Genomic DNA, 24,316 nt, shown 5'->3' on the forward strand with positions numbered 1-24,316 from the left:
CAGGTGACGGAGGCGGAGACGCGCATGGATGGGTGTGGCGTGGGCTGCGACGTAGTGACATCACTGTCTACGTGAGGCGTGGGCGGAGCCTCACTTTGAAACTAGTTGGCGGGAGTTGCCAAGGGGCCTTGCCCGGTGATAGAACCTTGCTTCCGGGGTGGACTGCGATGGAGCCCACCTTGGGCGGTGAGATGAAGAGTGGAGCTGGAGCGGCAACCGGAGAGTGCGTGAATAGGATCCCGGTGCCAAGACCCCCCTCCATTGAGGAGTTCACCATAGTGAAGCCTATTAGCCGCGGCGCCTTTGGGAAGGTGTATCTGGGGCAGAAAGGCAACAGGTTGTATGCGGTGAAGGTAAGAGTCGAAGATTAAAGAAAGCTAAAGAGGGTGGTCCTTCGGCCCTCCTTCCCGCCCCCTGAACTGGGCAGGCTCCTGGGCCGCTGGAGCGGCTAGACTGAATGCCTGGCTCGCTGAAGCCTCCGGGCCCCGTGAGATGATTTCTCATTTGAGGTGACAGCGCGGGCAAGTCGCTCTTGCCTCTGCCCCGCCCTTCTCTTCCCACCGCGTAAACCTTAGGAGATCTAGGACTTATGAATCCTTTTGACTAATTTGGGCTTTACCAGGATTAAGATTGAAACTTTAAATTAGAAACATTTTCAAATTATATTTTAACTACCAATTTGATGTTGATTCATTTCTTTTTTGTTGAGGCGTAATTGACATATACCAATTTCAGGTGTACAACTTAACGATTCAGTATTTGTCTATGTGGTGAAATGATCATCATAAGTCTAGTTAACAGCCATGATGAAACAGCGGCAAATTTTTTTCTTGTGATGAGAACTTTATCTTAGCAGCATTCAAATATATAATGCAGTATTGTTAACTATAGTTGGCATGCTATGATATAGATGAACTTTTGACCTGTATAACCAAAAGATACCATTAAACAAACCCACTTTTCAAGCCTTTCATTATAAATCTGGAATGTACATTTATTTAAAGACTAAGCTGAACTATTCCTAAATCACTCCTTTATCCTTACAGTAGTATGTGCTGTGCTTCGTCACTCAGTCCTGTCCAACTCTTTGCAACCACATGGACTGTAGCCCTCCAGGCACCTCTGTCCATGGGCATTCTCCAGGCAAGAATACTGGGGTGGGTTGCCACACCTCCTCCAGGGGATCTTTGCAAGCCAGGGATTGAATCGGGGTCTCCTGCAATGCAGGTAGATTCTTTACCAGCTGAGCTACCTGGGAAGCCCTACAGTAGTATGTATCATTCCAAAGCATTCAAGAGCTCAAAGTATTCAAAGCTGTTCAGGCCACTCTTGATTCTTATCTACTCCCATAGCTTCAAATTAGTCACAACTAAGGAGTGAGTGATAGTAATAAAGGAGAAGCCAGCAGACTGAGTACTGATGTGGTTTCAATTTCCTGTTGGACATTGCCGTGTGAATATCTAGCACGCACCTCAAAATTGTACTTGTCCAGCTTTGAACATGGTCCTCTCCACCTAACCACCTCCTGGATTTCTTCTCTCCATGTAATAACACCACCGTCATTCAGGCTTGAAACTTGAGTCTTTTTAACCTTCCTCTACTACATCTGTATATCCTCTCTCTCAACTCTGCCTATCAATTCTGTCTCATATTCATTTTTAGTACCCCTTTCATTCCATTCTCAAGTTTGCCCAAAGACAGACTTAATTTTTTCTTTCGTTCTTTTTTAAAGTACAACTCAGTTTTTAGTAAATCAAAGATTAGGTAACCATTAACACATTACAATTTTAGAAAATTTCCAGTACCTGAAAACTACCTCTCTTGCTTATCTGCAGTGTCTCCCCACTTAGCCACAAGCAACTTTATATCTCTATTGGTTTGTCTTTTCTGGACGTTCCATATTGATGGAATCATACAATACATGGTCTTTTGCATCCAACTTTCTTCACTTCCTTCACATGTTTTTGAGGTCCCTCAGGCCTTCCTTGGGCTTCCCTGTGGCTCAGCTGGTAAAAAAAAATCCTGCAATGTGGGAGACCTGGGTTCTATCCCTGGGTTGGGAAAATGCCCTGGAGAAGGAAACAGCTCCCCACTCCAGTATTCTGGCCTGGAGAATTCCATCGACTGTATTGTCCATGGGGTCACAAAGAGTCAGACAGAACTGAGCGAGCTTCACTTTCACTTTCTCTTTAGCCGCCCCCCCTTCAAACTTTTCCTAACCTTTCAGACCCACCCTATTGAAATTAATTCTCCATCACTTCATATTCCAAAGATTTTTTGCTTTTCCTTCTGTTATACTAAACAGTCATTATTAGCTGTTGAAATGAAAATGCCAGTATATTTTTCACAAGTATTTGTGAATATCCACTTTGTGTAGGATAAGGATACAGTGGTAAACAAAAACAAATATGCCCTCATGACGCTTCCAGTCTAGTGGAATGATAAGGAAATCATGTTTTAGACTGGCTTTGTCAATTTTGCTTATTTTTCTTATGGGAAGGCTCTACAGCTGGAATTTACAGTGTATTAATGATTTTATTAAATGCTTTAATGAATCTTTGGAAGAAATATGCCTTTTTTCCCCTTCCTGAGAATTGACCTCAGTCTTAGTGTTACTGACTGTTCAGTTTAGTGCTCCAATTTTAACATAGATTATAGTTTTGCCTCCCTACCAATTACCTTGAGACTTAAAAAGAGTAATTAGTTGTTTTCTGTAACACAGCATCTGACACTTAAGTTTCAGTAAACTCTAACCATTTTTAAGAATTTTTCCGGGAGGTGCTGCAGACCCAGGACCCAGAGCAGCTCAGAGGCAGTGAATAATAGCTCTTCCAGTCTGCAATAAAAAATGGCCTTCATTTAAAAAAAAGGTGGGGGGGGCTTCAATAAAACTACATTGCAAAAACATGGGAAAGAAACAAAATGAAAAGAGTAAAAAAGTTGAAGAGGCAGAACCTGAAGAATTTGTAGTAGAAAAAATACTGGACTGCCGTGTAGTGAATGGAAAGGTGGAGTATTTCCTGAAGTGGAAGGGGTTTACAGATGCAGACAATACTTGGGAACCTGAGGGAAATTTAGATTGTCCCAAGTTAATTGAAGCATTTCTTAATTCTCAAAAAGCTGGTAAAGAAAAAGATGGAACAAAAAGAAAATCTTTGTCTGACAGTGAATCTGATGATAGCAAATCAAAGAAGAAAAGAGATGCTGCTGATAAGTCAAGAGATTTTGCCAGAGGTCTTGATCCAGAATGAATAATAGATGCCACGGACAGCAGTGGAGAATTAATGTTTCTTATGAAATGGAAATATTCCAATGAGGCGGACTTGGTGCTGGCAAAAGAGGCAAATATGTAGTTCCTCAAATTTTAATTGTAATTTTTATGAAGAGAGACTAATTTGGCATTCTTGTCCAGAAGATGAGACTCAATAATTGTTTGAATTTATTATATATATACATTATATATATATTTATATACATAAAATGTGGGTCTTGGTTTTCTGATTTATTAGTGTGAAGAAATAACTACATTCTAATGAAAATCAGGTTTGATATGTTTGTTTTGAAATAGTATTGGGGAAGTTACATTGGGTGTGTTTTGTTTTTTTTTTTTTTTTGGTCTGTAGCACTAGTTGCTTTGAACAAATAAAAACTTTCTATAGTTGCTTCCTTCAGCAGAAAAGAATTTGATACCATAGTTTATTATATCCTCAGCATTGGAGAACAGCTTTTCTAAATGTTGGGGGAAATCTCCATAGTCATTACTTAATCAAAATTTAGAATTTGCATTTCACTCATATATGCTTTGGGGCTTCCCTGGTAGCTCAGAGGTTAAAGGATCTGCCTGCAATGTGGGAGACCCGGGTTTGATCCCTGGGTCAGGAAGATCCCCTGGAGAAGGAAATGGCAACCCACTCCAGTATTCTTGCCTGGAGAATCCCATGGACGGAGGAGCCTGTGGGCTACAATCCACGGGGTCGAAAAGAGTTGGACACGACTGAGCGATTTAACTTTCATATATGCCTAAGGATCATTCTAAGTTTTTTGTATGTGTATACATAAAATACATATGTAGTTGTTTGGGAGCTTTTTTATTGTTGTTTTTGTTTTGGTAAATATATTTAAACAACAGCTTTTCATAACCATGGATAAGCCCAAGTTTTTGGAATTCCATCATTTTGAGCAATATAAGAAATCCTTTCAACTTAAATTGAAAACTTAAGTCTTAACCTTTCAAATTAAATAGTTTTGTAATTAATTAGATAAATTAAGCAATTTAAATTGGGTAATTTTTTAAAGCATCTCTATCAGAATCTGCATCCGTATCTGCATATAAATCTGCATATAAATGCAGAAGCCCTGGAAGGAAAATTTTTATCACTGTCAACAACCTCCCCAACCAAATGAAAAAAGTAGAAAAATTCTGGTATGTTTTAATTGGTGAAGCAAAACTTAGTTAAGTGGACATTTGATGGTTCCTTTTGGTGAACCATTGTTTTACAAGAAATTGAAGTCCCTATGCTATATTTAGGAAAGGTTGTGATATATGGGATGTCTCAGATTTGTTCATGGAAACCTAATCAAATAGTTTTAAAATATTGGCAATATACAGGAATATGTCCTATAGGAATATGCCCAGAGGGCATATGCGATCTTAACTAGGGATAGAACCCAAGTCCCCTGAAGTGAAAGGGCAGAGTCTTTTTTTTTTTTTTTTTTTAATTTTTTATTAGTTGGAGGCTAATTACTTTACATCATTACAGTAGTTTTTGTTATACATTGATATGAATTAGCCATGGATTTACATGTATTCCCCATCCCAGTCCCCCCTCCCACCTCCCTCTCCACCCAATCCCTCTGGGTCTTCCCAGTGCACCAGGCCCGAGCACTTATCTCATGCACCCAACCTGGGCTGGTGATCTGTTTCACCCTAGATAATATACATGTTTCAATGCTGTTCTCCTGAAACATCCCACCCTCGCCTTTTCCCAGAGTCCACAAGTCTGTTCCATACATCTGAGGAAAGGGCAGAGTCTTAACCACCGGACTACCAGGGAAGTCCCAAGAATGTGTAAACACACATCCTGTCCTATAGTGCTTCCTGCGCTTTAGCTGGTCCCAGTCTGTGAAGCGGATTCCCTGGTAGCTCAGTCAGTAAAGAATCTGCCCGAAGTGCAGGAGACCTGGGTTGGATCTCTGAGTCAGGAAGATCCCCTGGAGAAGGAAATGGCAACCCAGTCCAGTATTCGTGCCTGAAAAATCCCATGGACAGAGGAGCCTGGTAAGCTACAGTCCGTGGGGTCACAAGAGTTGGACACGACTGAATCGACTCAGCACAGGAATAAATGAGTGAACAAACTTTTCTAATCTACACTTGATCTGCATGTTTTTTTCAGACTTTACTCCAACCCATTCTATACATGAAGGCTCAATTTTCTCAGTATTTCAGGTTACTAGTTGAGCAGAAGCTAAGAAAAACAATTTTGTAGTAATCAGAATGTTATTCAACTGTATATTATTTACTTTATTATAAATACTGGTGAACAGTGGTCAATAGTTTTATATTCCTAAAAAAAAAAAAAAAAAAAGAATTTTTCCAGGGGAAAAAAAGTACATTCTTTCTCTTTCTATCCATCAAGGAACCAAAAAAATTTTTTTAATGGATTGGCCAATTATTTCTCTATGCCTACATTCCTGATTATGTGAAAGTTGCTCAGTCGTGTCTGAGTCTTTGCGACCCCATAGTCTGTACAGTCCATGGATTTTCCAGGCCAGAATACTGGAGAGGGTAGCTATTCCTTTCTCCAGGGGATCTTCCCAACCCAGGGATTGAACCCAGGTCTCCCACATTGCAAGCAGATTCTTTACCAGCTGAGCTACCAGGGAAGCCCTATAGTCCTGATTATCTGGGAGCATATTAGGAACATTGCTATCTTATAACTTGTAAGAACAGCAGAACAGAATTTATTTTCTACTTATTGGTAGGGTAGACGGGGAGCATTTGCTTACATCTTTTTCTTTCTCAAAAGGAAAGTAGTACTTTTACCACTTGAGACCAATTTGAGAGGTTCTGTGTTGAAGAAAGTTTTATTTTCACCAGCTGTTTTCCTGGCAGAGTCCTGCTGGCAGTGTGAGGGCCAAACAACATGTCCATGCTTTCTGTTGTTTTCACGATGGGAACTTGGAAACCTGAGACCACTCTGCGATAAAAAATAAAACCATGTGTCTGTTGTCACATTATGTACTACAGGTTGTCAAAAAGGCAGACATGATCAACAAAAATATGACTCATCAAGTACAAGCTGAGAGGGACGCACTGGCCCTAAGCAAAAGTCCTTTCATTGTCCATTTGTACTATTCCCTGCAGTCAGCAAACAATGTCTACTTGGTAAGTAAGTGACATGTTTTTCTTCATTCAGGAACCAGTAAACCCAGTGACTTAAGAATTACTGCCTTTGGGTTCAGAGTACCTAGGTTTGAATTCCAGCTGTTGGACGTACTAGCTTTATGACCTTGGCCAAGTTACCTTTCCTGTTCTGTTTGTTAGGGTTCTTCAGGGAAAAAGAACAATAGGGTGTGTGTGTGTATGTCTGTGTGTCTGTGTGTGTATGTAGAAAGGGGGATTTACTTTAGGGAATTGTCCTTCATGGTTATGGCAATGGCAAATCCAAAATCTCTGGGGTAGGCTGACAGGCTATAGATCCAGCGAAGAGTTGATGTTGCCGCACAAGCCCAAAGGCAGTGAAGAGGCAGAACTCCCTCCTCTTTGGAGGAGAAAGAGATGACACCTCAACCTTTTTTCTCTCCAGGCCTTCAGCTGATTGCATAAGGCTGTCCCACTTGATGGAGGTTGAGATGTTTATCTCATCTAAAAAATACCTTAACAACAACATTTAGATTGGTGTTTGACCAAATATCTGGGTGCCGTGGCTTAGCCAATTTGATGCATAAAATGAACTGTGATGCCTCAGTTTTCTCATCTGCAAGGTGGGGATAACAGTAGTACCTACCTCAAAGGTTGTTATGAAATTCCAATAGGTTGATATAAACCTTGTAGAACAGAGTGTGGCACATAGTGCTAAAAATATTTCCTAAGTAAAGGATGCATAATAGAAATATAAAGTTTGATGTGTAATAAGGAAAAGATATTAGGAAGTGGTGGATTGGGGATTTATGGACTTAGCAAGTTGCTTGCTTTTCACTGAACATGGCAGCTTACACTCTTTTAATTCTAATGAGGAATTTGGGTAGGGGACAGAAAGAGGTGAGGATGGCAGGTATTTTAACTTCCAAGTTCTAGAGGTTCATGAGGAAATAATCAGATGTTGTGAAAGACCACCCTATGCCCCACCCCTGGTCCCACCCCCTCTCCAGCAAATAAAAAGAAGAAAAATTATCCCAAATTAAAGGAGATATGATAACTAAATCCCATGCATGGTCCTGGCCTGGGAATGAGGGATGAGGAGAGAGGCCGTCAGGAACAATATGGAATTATCAGAGAAATTTGAATACAGACTAAACAACAGGTAATAGCATTATTTTAGCATTAAATTCCATGCATTTTATTACACTGTAATTATAGACAATGTCCTTGATAAAGCATTTGTTTAAAAAAAAAGAATGTCCTTGTTAGTAGAAATGTGATGAAGAATTCAGTGGTACACTTTCATAATTTAAAAAATAAAAAAGAAAGAGAAAGAAAAAGGATTCTGTGGTGACATATCATGCCCTCTTCTACTTCATTCTAAAATTATTCAGCCAAAATTTTAAAGATTAATACCAGTTGCTAATGTTGCCTTATTTACAGTATTTAATTTGAATAAAATACAAGCACATAATGTATTTATGTTAATGTTGTTAATAACTGTTATGTTTATTATGTAACATAATCATGTTAATGATTAGCATAAATAAGTATTGCTATATTCATATATGTGTAGAGGAAGAAAGCAGATGTGGCAAAGTGCTAACGATGGGTGAAAATAGATGAAGAGTACATGAGAAATTATTCTACTCTTCATACCTTTTTCGTAAGGCTGAACAGTTTACATTTTAGAAAGTGTATGGTAGCATGAACAAACCTGGTATTGATGTGTACTCAGTGACACCAAGAAAATGTCTGTTACAGAACCATGCTAAAATGTATAATCATTAATGCTCAAATAAGATATTTTTAAGTAGTCATATTGGTTTTATTTTACAGTATTTCTATTTCATTTTGACAGGTAATGGAATATCTCATTGGTGGAGATGTCAAGTCCCTTCTACATATCTATGGCTATTTTGATGAAGAGATGGCCGTGAAATATATATCTGAAGTTGCATTGGCTCTAGACTACCTTCATAGACATGGAATCATTCACAGGTAATGACTGACTTTTCTCCAAACTATTACTTAAGCACAAGTAATCAAATTATGTATTTACTATTTGAGTCTTAGATATTTGCATAGCCTCCAATATATGGGTTATCTTAAATTTAGTAGTAATTTGTGCAAATTTAGAAATTCCATCAACTCTTTCATCTCCCTGTGTGTGTGAATGTGTTGCTTTGTCCATGGATATCCTATTTTATTGTGGAGAATATTGACTCTTTTTTCCACTCATTTAGCTGTACATCATGCAAAAGTACTATAGTTTATAATCCCAGCTGATTTACAGTGTTTTGCTGTGTTCAAAGAAAGGTTAAGTGACTCTTTTTGGTTAAGGCTTAATCTCACAGAAAGAAGTAAATATGATTTGACCTGGTGTGAGGTTTGTTTTACCTAATGAAATTTATTTTAGTGGAATATCTAGTGAATAATGCCAAAGATAATCTAGCATTAAATAGTTAACTCTTGTATATTCAGATATTCAAATTTTAGTTTGCTTTTTTTTTTTTTTTAGTTTGCTTTTGAGAGTTCTTTTCTGTACTTTCGAAGCCACCAATGAGAGGCAATAAATAGGGTTTGATTCTTCTTTAACTTTCTGTTTTTTTTTTGCTTGAAATTCTAAAATCAACACTTGCTCTTTTTTAGTTATCTGCTATTTGTCTTTTTTATGTTCAGGGATTTGAAGCCAGACAATATGCTTATTTCTAATGAAGGTCATATTAAACTAACAGATTTTGGCCTTTCCAAAGTTACTTTAAATAGAGGTAAGAAACATAGCAAGTAAGTACCTTTTTAAAAGTCCAACACATTTTAGAAACTAACATTTCACTAGTTCATTTTCTGTTAATTAAAAATGACTAAAACGGCTTTTGTGTGTGTACCCAGCAGAAGAATTGCTGGATCATATAGACCAAATTCTATTTTTAATTTTTTGAGAAACTTCCACTGTATTTTTCATAGTGGTTGCACAGTTTTACATTTTACAGTTGACCAGCAGTGCACAAGAGTTCCAGTTTCTCCACATTCTTTCCAATACTTCCTATTTTGATTTTTGATAGTGGTCATCCTAATGGGTATAAGTTAATATTTCATTGTAGTTTGGATTTGCATTTTTCTATTGGTTACTTATGTTAAGTATCTTTTCATAAGCCTCTTGACAATTTGTATATCTTCTTTAGAGAAATGTCTATCCAAGACTTTTTATCCACTATTTTAATTAGATTACTTGGATTTTTTGTTATTGAGTTGTAGTTGTTTCTATATTCTGTATATGAGCCCCTTATTAGATAAATAATTTACAGATGTTTCTCCCATTCTGTAGGTCTTTTCATTCTGTTGCTTGTTTCCTTTGATGTTCTGAAGTTGTGAGGTTTGATATAGTCCCATATGTCTTATTTTGCCTTTTTCCTGTGCTTTCAAAGTCATAACCAAGAAATCATTGCTGTAGCATTTTTTTAATTTGTAAAATATTTTTTAAGAAGTTTATTGTAGTTCCTACAGTTTCATCAGTGTGAGGTATAAGTGAAATTTAAATTCAAACTTTCGACCTACATTTTAAAGTCTTACACTACATACAAAGTGTTACACTTCTCTTACTTTTTTTTTTTACCATTTTTTTTTTTTACTATTTTTGATATCTAAAGAAAATCATACAATATTATGTGTGAGTTTTGAATCATTTTACAGTGTTACACATTGAAAGCTGATAAAAATCTGCATTAGTTTCTATCTTGCTTACATAGTAAATTAACATAAGTGTTCCATAATTTGTATTAATTCCTTAAATTGATTCTTTTGTTGTTGTTTAGTCACTCAGATTCTGTTATTGAAATTTATTTATCTTTTTTAAATTTATTTTTATTTATTAATTTTTACCTTTTGGCCCCTTTCATCCATTTCTTCCAACCCTTAATCCCACCTCTGGCAACCACAAATCAATTCTCTGTATCTATGAGCTTGATTTTTTGTTTTGTTTTTTAAATTCTACATATAGAGAAAGCATATGATATTTGTCTTTCTCTATCTGGTTAGTTCTACATGTTTACAGTATGGCATGATGGTTTTCCTGGCTGTGTTTGTCTTGCACAAGCCAACTTTGTAGTTGATGTTAGCAATGTGGAAAGTGGGGCAAAGTCCAGAACAAATAATTGTTGACTTTAGTCAATGACAGTTGAAGTTTTTAAAGAACATCATTTTCTTTCTATACATAGATATCAACATGATGGATATTCTTACAACACCATCCATGGTGAAACCTAGACAGGATTATTCAAGAACCCCAGGACAAGTATTATCTCTCATCAGCTCTTTGGGATTTGTAAGTACTCGATAAGAAAAAAACTCACGTGATAGACCCTAACATGATTGCCATTTACACAGATTCAAATATTAAGCATGTTGCATTACTTTGGCAGTTCATCTACCTAGATATCATAACAGTCTATGCATTTAGGTGGTGTTTTTGTGACAACAAATTGTAGCATTTGTTTTTGTCTTCCTCTTTGTCATAGCAGACACCAGTTGTAGAAGAAAATCGTGACTCTGCAAGTGTTCTTTCGACTCATGTATCTGAAACATCACCACTTTCTCAAGGACTAACTTGTCCTATGTCCATAGATCAAAAGGACATTACTCCTTATTCTAGCAAGCTACTAAAATCATGTGAGTATAAAAGAAAAGATAGCATATTCCGTTAAATGTGCCCTTGAGGAACAAAGTATTTTATAATTTTAAAATTTTGAGTATCAATAATTTTTAAATGCAGACATTCAGATAGCCTGTGGACTTCCTCTGTTTTGTCATGTAAGTGCCATTTCTGACAGGGGTTGTTGTGGATCTTTGTTGTTGTTGGCTGCACTGGGTCTTCATTGTTACGCGTGGGCTTTCTCTAGTTGCAGTGAGCTGGGGTTACTCTAATTGCGGTGTGTGGGCTTCTCATTGTGGTGGCTTTTCTTGTTGCAGAGCACAGGCTCTAGAGCCCTCGCCTAGTTACTCCACAGTTTGTGGGACCTTCCTGGACCAGGGATAGAACTGGTATACCATCCATTGCAAGGTGGATTCCTAACCACTGGACCAGCAGGGAAGTCCCTGGTGGATCTTTACATCAACAAAATAAAATGTCAAGCTAATTTTTCAATTAGCTGCAACATTGTAATGATCATTGGGTGAATTTCACTGTACTGAGTCTATGGAAATCTTAGATGGAGAAGATATAGTAATACTCTGTGCCTTTATAAAATGATTTACAAAAGGTTCTGAAATAAAATAGTTAAAGTCAAGATATAGTTTTAGTTATTACACAATAAAAGTCAAAAGTAAAGGAAGCAAGTGGAAAATCTGTATAGCACTTAACCTCACCCTCTAACTTATCAACAGTGGACAGTTTAGTTCTGTGCATGTGTGTTTTCTTCATCTTGGAAATGTGAATAATGATGCTGATGCTTTTGAACTGTGGTGTTGGAGAAGACTCTTAAGAGTCCCTTGGACTGCAAGGAGATCCAACCAGTCTGTCCTAAAGGAGATCAGTCTGGGTGTTCATTGGTAGGACTGATGTTGAAGCTGAAACTCCAATACTTTGGCCATCTGATTCGAAGAGCTGACTCATTGGAAAAGACCCTGATGCTGGGAAAGACTGAGGGCAGGAGGAGAAGGGGACGACAGAGGATGAGATGGTTGGATGGCATCACTCACTCGATGGACATGGGTTTGGGTGGACTCCGGCAGTTGGTGATGGACAGGGAGGCCTGGCGTGCTGCAGTTCATGGGGTTGCAAAGAGTTGGACACAACTGAGCGACTGAACTGAAAGAGTAATTAGTGTTAGTTGTTTTCATAGATGCTACTTCATTATGAATTTGGTCCTCAATTCTGTACATATCTTGGAGCAATGGATAGACCGAAAGGAAGAATTGCCTCCTTTTTACAAATGAGAACAAAAGAGTCTCATTTTAAGCTCAGGAGCAAAAAGTTTTAGCATCATTAGTTGTTTATAAGATACAGGAACTTGTGTTATAGAGATGGTGCTACTTTCTGGCACTGGCTCACACTTAGCAAAGTCACTATTATTTCTTTTACCCAGTAGTATAAAAAAGTCCTTATGGATGTATATAATTCCACACTGGTAAGCATGTAAACCTCAACATTAAAATAAAGCTCCGGTTTTAATTAAATACAAATTGAATTGAGTAAGAGTAGTCACATTCCAGCCTTCTAGCACATCCGGATTTAGCCTATCAGTAATGAACCTTCATTGAGAAAAGTTTCAAATTGGATAATGGATATTCAAAAGGAATTTCCCCCTAATTATAAATTTGCAAAACATAAAAATTAAAAAATAAATAAATTTGCTCCCTATCCTGATTTCTACTTTATAAATATTGAGAGTTTTGTCTATTAACTTTCAGAAGCCATCCTTATAGATGAGATAATGTTTACATAGAAATAGTTCTGATATGAAATATTTACTTACTACTTAACCCAATTACCTGTAAAGATTCAGGATTTTCAGGGAAGTAGGAAAGAAGTGACATAAGCCTTGGTGTTTTCTCTTCCCCACAGGTCCTGAAATGGTTGCCTCCCACCCCCGGATGCCCGTGAAGTGTCTAACTTCCCACCTCCTCCAGTCTAGGAAGAGGCTGGCAACATCCAGCACCAGCAGTCCGTCCCATACCTTCATATCCAGCGTGGAATCCGAGTGCCACAGCAGTCCCAAATGGGAAAAGGATTGCCAGGTCAGAGTGCCACTCGCCTTACCCAGAACCAACTGAGTGTAATGATAGAAACACTTGACACCTTTTCATACAAGCTCTGTAAGGACATGAAAGTGAAGATACTCTTCATTTTCCTGTATATTCTGTCAAATTCTTTTGCAGTATTTCATTTCTCATTGAAATGTGAAATTATTCTTCTTCAGTATATGAGATTACTACAATTTTTTTTTTATTAAAAAAAAATTATGTTTTGGTCATCCTGTGAGGCATGTGGGGGTCTTAGTTCCCCAACCAGGGATCAAACCCATGATCCCTATATTGGAAGCATGGAGTCTTAACCACTGGTTCACCAGGGAAGTCCTCTAATTTTTTAACTTTTGCAGTATATTAATAGTAAATGTTTGGCTTCTAGGCATCTAGATGGACTTTTTTTAAAATTCCCTGCCCTAACATAGACATTAGATTGTTGAGTTTTTTAACCTTTGTCTTATTTTATAACTTATACTACCTCCTTCTATAACTGTTTACTGCCAGCTTATCATTTAACGGAATGGTAACTCTTCTGAATCAGAAATAACTTCTAGACCACAAAGGTTGATGCTGGTGTGTCTTTAAAAGTATCTATTCTAAGGAGATTGCTTGCCAAGTGAATAGATACTGAAAGTCATTTTACTTAATTTATGTATTCTGTTCTGGGCTTTTTAAAGCTATTAAAGCTGAGAGGAACTAAAAATATGAGAGCCTTTCCTATATAGAATGTGGATAAAATGTTAGGTTAGAATTCTGTTAATACCCAAAGAAAAAAAATCTCTCCACTTGATAAAATAAATTGGACTCTATTTGCTCTTTAGTCTCAGTAATATGATTTTCTTCATTACAGTGAATAAGTCCTAATCACTTGGCCACCAAGGACGTCCTCTAATTTTTTAAGTGTTTTCTCCTCCCTCTTAGGAAAGTGACGATGCAGCAGGCTCCACAATGATGAGTTGGAATACAGTTGAAAAGCCTTTATGCACAAAATCTATAGATGCCATGGAGACCAAAAGTTTCAGTGAAAGGAATCTTGAGTTAGCTCTTTCTCCCATTCATGGCAGCAGCATCGTTCCTGCCACTGGAGACTCTTACGTTAACCATGCTAAAAAATGTTCTTCAGGGGAAGTTTCTTGGGAAGCAAGACAACTAGATGTAAATAGTATCAATGTGACTGCTGACACAAGCCAGTCTGGTCTCCATGAATCAAAACAGTGGGATGTGGATTCTGGTGGGATGACTGAAGAGCACCTTGGGAAAAGAAGTTGTAAAAGAATTTTCGAATTAGTTGACTCCAGTCCTCATCAGGGAATTATACCAAATAAAAAAAGTTGCTTCGAGTATGAGCATAATAATGAAATGACAGATTGTTATGCAAATCAAAGGACAGGCCTGACAGTTGAAGTCCAGGACCTTAAGCTGTTGGTATACAGAGATCATCAAAATGACTGTGTGAATAAAGAGCATGTGGGCAGTTCTTTTACTGATAAACACCAAACCCCAGAAAAATCGTCTGTCCCAATGATAGAAAAAAACCTTATGTGTGAGCTGGATGACGATTGTGACAAGAATAGTAAGAAGGACTACTTAAGTTCTAGTTTCCTATGTTCTGATGGTGATAGAACTCCTAAAAGTATTCACATGGACTCTGATTCATCTTTTCCTGGAATTTCCATCATGGAAAGTCCGTTAGGAGGGCAGTCTTTAGATCCAGATAAAAACATCAAAGAATCCTCTTTGGAAGAATCAAATATTGAAGACCTACTTCCTGTATCACCCAGCTGCCAAGAAAGTACCTTGCCAAAAGGTGTTGAGTGTCCTACCATCCAAGACAGCAACCAAAAAATGTTGGCTCCTTCTTCAGAGGTCTTAAAACCATTAACCTCTAAAAGAAATGCTGTGGCATTTCGGAGTTTTAACAGTCACATTAATGCTTCCAATAGCTCCGAACCTTCTAAGATGAGCGTCACTTCTTTAGATGTGATGGATATTTCGTGTGCCTATAGTGGGTCATATCCCATGGCTATCACCCCTACTCAGAAAGAAAGATCCTACATGCCATATCAGGTATGTTATCACTGGATACTCCATGCTGTATCAGGTATGTTATCACTTGCTAATGTGTGGTCCTTTAGATTTTAGAAAAATAAACTATGAAGGACAGACATTTGCCTATCAGCTTGACTATATAATATTAATCAAATGGTTTTGTTCTGCTTATTGGAAATCTGTGGCTTTGTGGAGGTTTTAGTATAGAAAGGTGAAGCGGGTAGCAGTGTTTATCATTTTTAACTCCAATGCCTCCTTCATTTGTATTGTCCTGCATACTTTCACATATTTATATGTCACATGTTTACATATTTACAATCACATTTTCACTTGATCACAGTAATTCTGAGATACAAAATTAAAATCCATCTACTTTACTGCCTTCTAAGGACACATTTAGATGATCTCTTTTCTTTGTAGAAAAGAGTTGACAAATCAAATAAAATCTTTTTTTTTGTCCCTAAACCGTTATCTTTTTAAACCCAAAGTTTCTTTTTTTTTCTTCCTTTGGAGAGACATCATAATATAGAAAGTGCACACCTGTAGGGTTACAAGACTTTAGTTTTCTATTTAGAGCTTAGTGAGGGACTTAGAAATTGTTACCTTCAGAGCCTGTGTCTGCCACCTGTCCTGCTGGTCCAATAGAGTCCTTGTGAGACAACAAAATATCTTAAAAACATAAATGCCAGTTGGCACCAAAGGTTATTTGCATGTAGTTCCAACTTATGCATTGTCCTAATAATTCAGTCATTTTTCAGCTGTAGCCTCCCTCCAGGACACTTTGTAAGCTTGTATTGATCCATCCTATCAAGAAATTTTTCTCATGGATTTTTTTCATTGTTTCTTGCATATCCAGATCTTATTGAAATAACTGGTATTAGCTAAGCATTAGAATTGCATTATTATCATTAGGATTTTTTAAGTAAGACTTTTCATAATTAGTTATGAGACCATTTCCAAAGCTGATCAAGGATTTCACTATTTTCCATGCCCAGCAGCCTAGCTTTTCTTTGGTGTAAGCATTTCTGTTCACTGTGAAAAGAATGAAGATATTTATTGTGCCTTAAACTCTTGAAATTAGCAGACCCCAAATCAGGTCAAATCAGAAACTCCATACCGAACTCCAAAGAGTGTGAGAAGAGGGGCAGCCCCAGTGGATGACGGTCGAATCCTGGGAACGCCGGACTACCTCGCGCCCGAGCTGCTGTTAGCCAGGGCCCATGGTAAGGCGCACACATCTTGAGTTTTTGAAGTATCTATCATTATAGTTTCTTTTGAGATAAAGTGTGTTAAATTTCTTTGGAACTTAGATTGCCTAAGGTAAAACAAGATGAGATGGTGCAGTACTCTTTTTCTCACATACATGGCATTTATTATAGTAAATAAAGACACGCAGCCATTCATCCTCAGCCTGCTGGTTCAGTCTCAGTGATCCAGAGAAGCCCCACCTTCCACCCCCTCCACTAGTCTTTGTTCTAAATGTCTTCCCAGGGCTATTCTTGTCTGGTTTCGGGAATACAAAGTTAGTCCTACGCTTCTGTTCAGTCTGCAGATGCCTCTTCCTGTTCAGAGCCTGCACTCACTATACCCTCACCAGAAGGGTCCAGCCAGATAGGAACCATCCCTCAAAAAGCAACACAGAAATAAAAGTTCCTCTGGGCACTTAACTAGTTTTTGGACATTGTCCCTTTTACTAAGTCACAGCTTTGCTAGCTCATTTCCTATATTATCATTTATACTTTTTCTCAAATCAATACAGTATGAATGGAAACCTCAGATGGCAAGGTTTACTTGATAAAATCTTGCCATTCTTTTAGTGGGATATCTATTTATTATAGCTGGCTAGTGAAATGTTCTAAAATTTTTATTTCCCATAAAAGTAACTTGACACATAGTTTTTAAAATAAATAATAGAGAGCAATTTATCATTTTAAAGACAACAATAACAATTTCCTGCTCTCTAACTGCTAAAGGGACTTAGGAACCCCAGCCTGAGTTTCCATAGCTTCTTCTTTTAATAGATATGTTTGTTTCAGCTCTCTTATATTGGTAGTAAAATTACCTGAATTGTTGCTCCCAGAGTAGGCTGTTTTCTACTTGGGAAAAGCTCTCTTCTTCATCTTTTGTCTCTTTTGTCAGGCACCCTACCTGGTTTCTAGTTCAATAAATGACTTAAGAATGAACTTATAACTTTCAAACAATGTACCTAACTCCTGTTTTCTTACATGCAGGGTTTCTGATTTCAGGTGAGTGAATTTCTCCATAAAGGAACATGGCAAAGCACACTTATCTGAACAGTCAAAGTCTAACTAGATCACATTGCATGCAAAATTTTTCCTAATTTCAGCTCACTTATGAAATACAAAATGGGCTTCCCAGGTGGCACTAGTGGTAAAGAACCCAGCTGCAAGTGCAGGAGACTTATGTAAGAGACACAGGTTTGATCCCTGGGTTGGAAAGATCCTCTGGAGAAGGGCATGACAACCCACTCCAGTATTCTGGCCTGGAGAATCCCATGGACAGAGGAGCCTGGTGGCCTACAATCCATGGGGTCACAAAGAGTCAGACATGACTGAAACAACTTAGCATGCACACAGCGTGTACATGTTTATCCTTATCCCATGAAATACCAAAATGAAAAAAAAAAGAAATACCAAAATGAACTGTCTTCCGAGCAAGAAGACATCCAGAGACATTGCTCTTTGTGAAAACAAGTGTCGGCATGTGGAATTTTTTTATTACAACTGAAGAAATAGGCTTGATAAAAATATTAAAATTAATAGCTACAAAAGGGCTTGAATTTTCTAAGCCTTCCATTCCATTATTATTAGAAAATAGAGAGTAATTAGCATACAAATTACAGAAGTGGATTGTAAATTAGAAAGCCAGTCGTGTAAAACAACTCTGTTCTATAGTTCTATTTATTTTATAATTGATATGATTTATCACAATACGTGATCTTTTTAGACTCTGACTCAAATGTATGGGTATGTATGACATATCCATGGAGAAGTCTTGTATGTTTCTGACATGAGTACATTTTTGGCTGAGCTGGGGAAAGGGTCCTAATTTCTAATCTAAGTAAAATAAATTAAAATGCAGGGTTTTCCTGATTTCCTCTTACTTTCCTGTATTTGGTTATCTAATCTGTTGAAATAATTCTTCCTCAGTGCTGCTTAAAAGGCCTACTAATGGAGGTGGTTTGTGTGTTTTTATAGTGATTACAATAGAGATAGAAGCCTGTAGACTGTTTGTACCTTGTGTTACATAGGAAAAATGGGATCATGTGGCTTGCAGATGGAAAGGTATTCTAAATGCATGCGATTTTTTCTAATGGAAGATTCCACATCGCTTTCCTATTGTTTTTTGTTTTGGAGGCTTTTTTGTTTGTTTTTGTGGTATTTGCTTAACCACAGTAATGAATTTTGTGAAACTGACTTTAAAGAGTTAATTTTCAGACAAATTTAGTTCTAGACTAGAATCACAGCTCTAAATTTATATTGAAGTTAATCGTTTTTGGACTGAAATTAACTTTTGCTTAGGAAACATTTTGTTCCTTTATAGACATAACTAAGCAAGAGTATAAACCAGATTATAAGGTCTTGTTTAAAATAAACATCTAAAAAAAAAAATCTTTGCAGGGAATGCCCTGGTGGTCTAGTGATAGGACTTGGTGCTTTCACTGACAAAGCCTGGGTTCAATCTCTGATTGGGGAACTAAGATCCCGCAAGCCTCATGACATAGCCCAAAAAATAAAAATAAAAAAAATCTTTGTATAGAAATGATGCTTTCACTGAAGGTTTTATTTAGAAGTCAGTTTTACCTACTTATTAAGACTTACCTTCTAATTCCCTCCTCAAGCTATAGTCTAAATGTTTTTCTTGTTAAACTAATTTGTTCCCCTCTGTCCTTAAAAAGAGTAAAGCGACATTAAAACACCCTGTAAGTAAGGCTTCCCTAGTCACGAGGTTATCCTCCAGTTAGCATTAATATTACTACCTCATCTCCTTCCTTCGTGAAACAAGTAGATACAGAATCATCCGAATGTTATTATTTCCTGATTTGAAACTGAGGAGTACTCTAATTTTAAAGAATAATTTTTAGATTAAATGCATTCCTTCATTGTGTTTTAGGATTTAGCATAAAAGTAAGTCTCCAGAATATTGGAAGTAATTAATAAATGGCAAAAATAACTTTAACTTTTTTTTAACAGCCACGTTAATTGTTAATCTAACCTCTATATTCAGAACTTCCCTGGAAGTCCAGGGGTTAAAACTCTGCACTTCCAAGTGCAGGGGGTACAGGTTCAATCCTTAGTTGGGGAACTAGGATACAGGTTGGTATGGCAAAAAGTTTTTCTATATAAATAAAAATAATAAAACTGTTATTTTCCAAGAAAGTAATTACCACACTGCCTAAAGGAAGGTAATTTGGGGTTTTGTACCTTAAAGAGCCAGAGGAAAACCTTAGGAAGTAAGTCTTTGGGCCTTCATTGTGCCCAGATAAAAACATATTGTTTTAGTTGATCAAACATTTGTAGAAAATGCTTGCAAGTTCAGCTGCTTCCTCTTAAATTCCAGGTCCTGCAGTAGACTGGTGGGCCCTTGGAGTTTGCTTGTTTGAATTTCTAACAGGAATTCCCCCTTTCAATGATGAAACACCACAGCAAGTATTCCAGAATATTCTGAAAAGAGGTGATTCTTTTTCTCCTATCTATGAAGATAGATTCATTTATCTCTCTGTATTGTTCCTTTGACCAATGATGAACATGTTAATTTGTATTTGTAGATATCCCTTGGCCTGAAGGTGAAGAAAAGTTATCTGATAATGCTCAAAGTGCTGTGGGCATACTCTTAACCATTGATGATACAAAGAGAGCAGGAATGAAAGGTAAGGTTTGGGGTTAGTCACCAAATCTTGGTGACTTTTACCCTTGATTTGCTTCAGGGATGAATGTTAATAATATCAAGTTCTAATATACTACTACTGATAAACTGACAGCTAAACTCAGTTGGTTTTAAACTTTCAGTTTATTTTTGCCCTCTCAGTATTCATTGATATATTTGTCCTTATTCAGAACATTAAAATTCAGTGCAATCAGGTTGCAGTCTTAAATTTTATTACTCTCAAGCAGATTCTCAAAACAATCTCATCTTGTCAATGTCTTTTAAGTTTTTCGGAGCCTGATAAAGTTAACCATCAACCAATATAGGAAATTCTTTTAGTCAAAACTTCCTGTTTTATGATTTCTTACTGCTTCATTTCTGACATCATTATTGATTGACAAGTATTTTTATGTACTCTGGCTCCTTGTTGCTTATCTTCACAGCTAAGATGCCTCAAAGAAGACAAAATGGGCTCATCATGACCCATTCAAAGCTTTTTTCCCATGCTGAAAACTCAAATTAATTTTCAACTCCAATTTTGAAACTCCAGTAAATCTCATTAGCAGTTGCCTTAAAATTCTTTTTGTCACACGGTATAGATAGAGACAGCTAAGCACTGATGTCTCAAAGTACACTTCCATGTGAAGTACAGTATATTAAGAAAATGGACTTTAGTCGTATGTCATTTGTATCAACTTCTAGTTTTCCCTCTAATCAGATCAACAAACCCTATAGAGTGACTTCTAGGTGTCAGTGTTGTTATTTGAGGCACTGGAGGTAACCTAGGGATGAACCAGACTAAAACTCCTGTCCTTAAGTTCTAGAACTACATTCTAGGGGAAAGACAGAAAGTAGACAGATACAATCATAACGCCATGCAGTAGTAACTACACAAAGAGAGAAAGCAGAGAGGGTACAAAGTGAAGGCAAGAGATGTATTTTTTAGACTGAATGGTCATGAAGATTTCTGACAAGTGGAATTTGAGCAAAAACCAGTGTAAAGTGAGGATGCAGACATTTGAAAACTTAGCTCTAAAAATTACTTTAAGGGACTTCCCTGGTGGTCCAGTGGTTAAGACTCCAAGCTTCCACTATACGGGCCATGGGTTCAATCCCTGGTCGGGGAACTATGATCCTACATGCCACATAGTGTGACCAAAAAATAGTAATAATGAAGTTAAAAATTGCTTTAAAGCAACAGTTCTCCTCTGGAATGATTTTGCTCCCCAGAGGACACTTGGTGTTGTCTGGAAACATTTCTGGGTTGTCACAGCAGTTGGGGTCATCTAGTAGGTAGAGGCCACGGATTCACTCAGCATTCTACCATGCTCAAGACAGTCCCTATGACAGAAAATTATCAAATGTCAATCATAACAAAATTTTGAAACCGTTGTTTAGGAAATGGCTGCACTGCACTGTAATTTGCTTAGTACATTTTTACCAGACCTCAAGTACTGTTCATTTGTTCAATGAATAGTTTACCTAGTGAAGCAGACAGGGTTATTCTTCAGTTTAGTTACTCTTAACCTAGATTAGAATTCTTTGCAGATGCAGTTTAAATAAAGAGATACAATGAGAGAATCATGAAACATCATATCACATCCAGATATCCTAGTTCCAGTTACTACTACAAGTAACTCTAAAGTAACCGATGCTCAGTTATTTATTTTGAACAATTGAGACAAATTCTCTAAATGTGAATTACTTTTGCTATTTTATCCTTTTTCCTACCAGTCTTTTAGTTTATGGTAAATCCAACATATACACGTAACTGTTTTTCCAGCCCACTAGCCACAACACAGACATACAATTCCCTACTGTCTGTGTAGTTATCTTCTGATATTTTCCTTAAATTTGATAGCTCTTTTGGTTTGCATACTGCCTTAATTGACACTTTTTTTTTTTGCCATCTTTACTACTGCCTGATGAAGTGAATAGTTGAGGAGAGGGGAGCTATGTCTACCAACTGGATACCTGTGTGACCAAAAAAGCAAACTCTTATTTTAGTCAACAGAAGAAAAATGTAGTGAAGATGTGATTTTGTAAGTGGAAGCCATAGACTTGGATGTAGCCATACTGCTGGGTGGCCGGTGTTGTAGAGATGCAAGTTAGTGAAATCAAAGAACAGGGAAGAGAAAGAATGTGTCAGAAGTGTCATCGGTGTGTATGCTGAAATTAGCAGGAAGGATAAGGATGGAGTACAGGACTGGAGGATGAGCTTCCTGCTGAAGTTATGTAGGCGGGTGATGCTGAGCTCCAAGCAGTCAGCAAGGCCTTGAGATAAGAAGTGGGGCATTAATCACTTAAGATCAGTGATGGGGGAACAGGAAGTAGGCCAGGCTCCCTTATCTCATGAAGTCTGGGATTCTTCCTGCAGGTACAGGCAATGAGAAAGATAGGCTCCTGTTAAGGCCAGTCATCATTCACTCTTTGGACCGATTCAGACAAGGCACCTGTCGTATGCCTGGCGGTACACAGAATAACACAGCGTGTGCTGTTGGGAACTATGTGATTGAAGATAGGGATGTTTTTAAAATGTCTGTGAAACGGTCATAGTAAACCAGGGCAAGGTCCCTGTGAAACAGTCTCTCCTCAATGCCTGTAAAATATTGGGTTACCAAGAAGTTCATTTGGGTCTTTCATACCATCTGATGGTAAGCCCGAATGAACTTTTTGGCCAACCCAATAGTACTTAGTTAATGGTGTCATAATATTGTTTTGTTTGATATTTTTTCCCAAGAGCTGAAACATCATCCTCTCTTCAGTGGTGTGGATTGGGAAAATCTACAGCATCAAAAAATGCCATTCATACCCCAACCAGATGACGAGACAGATACATCTTATTTTGAAGCCAGGAATAATGCTCAGCACCTGACTGTATCTGGATTTAGCCTTTAGCTTTAATCTGTTAAATTGTTCCCTTTAATCTAACCTTGCCTTATAGCATGAGCTAGCATAATTAATAATTACATACACCTTAGTACTAGATTGATGTAAGCAGGAAAAATCATTATTTTACCTGGATCAGCAAGCTTTTCATGTATGTTATAGCTTCCACAGCATTAAAAAGGCTATCAAGGATGTAATCAGTAATTTATCTTAGTCTCAGAGTTGTAAATAGATCTTCAAAGCTTTTTTCATCTTATTTATTTTGTTATTGCACTTTATAAAAATTAATGCTTCAGTAAAACTATTAGAAACATGACCTCTTTAGAGAAAGAGTAAGCCTCGAGCTTGATTTTCTTTCTCATCTGTTCATGTCGGTCTACCATTCATTTGGTGTTAACACAACAAAAACATTATAGTTTTATTTTATTGTAATTTATCTGTACTTGATTGCCTGCAAAAGCTATAGTCTTGAGGGCAATCATGTAAAGCTATCATTGTGGCCTCAAAAATGCAACTAGAAAATTCCTTTACTCAGTACTATAACTCCTTTTGGGAATGAGAAATAAAAGGATTAGGGTTTTGCCTCACTTTGCTTTGAATACAGTTTTGTTGCATTGGCTGCTTCTGGTGCTTTCTCTACAATACAGATTACTTTAAAATAGTAGTAGAAAGCTTAGGTGAGATATACTGTAGCAATTTTAACAGGTTGTTCAATTTTAACAAAAAACGTGATGGTTTACATTTCTAAATAATTCATTTAAAACATATGCAGCATTACCAGAGTAGCCTGATTCTTTTTTAAAAAAATAACTTAACTTTCACTTAATAAATATAATTGTAACATACTTTGATACATTCTCTGTCAACATCACTCTTTTCAATACAGATACAGCTTCAAAAGTCATATCTTAAATTCATTGAGGTTTTCTGCATACTTACCCACCAAAAGAGAAAAATTCAAATTTAAATGTACCATGTGTAAATTTTCTGTTAATATATTAAATACTGTTGCTTATTTTGCAAAATGGCTTGAGTTTTTTTACTTTCTGTCAGCATCCTGTTATTAATGTAGTTGACAAAGATTAAAACTATTTAAAACTGTTGCAGTGAAAGAGACACTGTAATAATCGGTGCCATGTAATTGAATCCATGATTTAACGGTTTTACTGAGCTTGTTCTAGTAATGACTACTCAAGTTTAATCCACCTAATTGTCACCTTTTCTAACAATAATATGTTCAAAATACAGTTGTTAAAACTTTGTTTAATGTAAATTACATCTTTCCCTTAAATTAGGTAAAAGCTAAGATTATCCTCCCACAGAATTTTTTTTTTTTTTTTCTCCCATGGAATTTTCAAGTAGCAGAAAAAATAGTGGTTTTGGAAT

General features: G+C 37.1%; 1 protein-coding gene and 1 pseudogene across 5 annotated transcripts; both read left to right on the plus strand.

Annotated features, from left to right (window-relative positions):
• Window positions 1-80: 80 nt before the first annotated feature.
• On the plus strand, window positions 81-23,955 carry MASTL (microtubule associated serine/threonine kinase like). Of its 5 annotated transcripts, none has more exons than XM_020891447.2 (12): window positions 81-353; window positions 6,248-6,385; window positions 8,223-8,362; window positions 9,044-9,132; window positions 10,579-10,685; window positions 10,879-11,029; window positions 12,924-13,096; window positions 14,027-15,172; window positions 16,239-16,377; window positions 19,736-19,849; window positions 19,944-20,045; window positions 22,782-23,955. In XM_020891447.2, exons 1-12 carry the CDS (start codon window positions 168-170, stop codon window positions 22,937-22,939), a joined length of 2,643 nt encoding a protein of 880 aa, XP_020747106.1. In that variant the 5' UTR covers window positions 81-167; the 3' UTR covers window positions 22,940-23,955. The 5 variants fall into 5 exon arrangements, with proteins under 5 accessions (XP_020747106.1, XP_020747107.1, XP_020747108.1 ...); XM_020891445.2 differs by having other exon boundaries at window positions 82-353; window positions 16,236-16,377; XM_020891446.2 differs by having other exon boundaries at window positions 82-353; window positions 10,882-11,029; window positions 16,236-16,377.
• LOC110136022 (chromobox protein homolog 3 pseudogene) lies at window positions 2,883-3,447 on the plus strand (annotated as a pseudogene).
• Window positions 23,956-24,316: the final 361 nt, after the last annotated feature.

This window comes from Odocoileus virginianus, chromosome 9 (assembly GCF_023699985.2).
Source record: "Odocoileus virginianus isolate 20LAN1187 ecotype Illinois chromosome 9, Ovbor_1.2, whole genome shotgun sequence".
Lineage (NCBI taxonomy): Eukaryota > Metazoa > Chordata > Mammalia > Artiodactyla > Cervidae > Odocoileus > Odocoileus virginianus.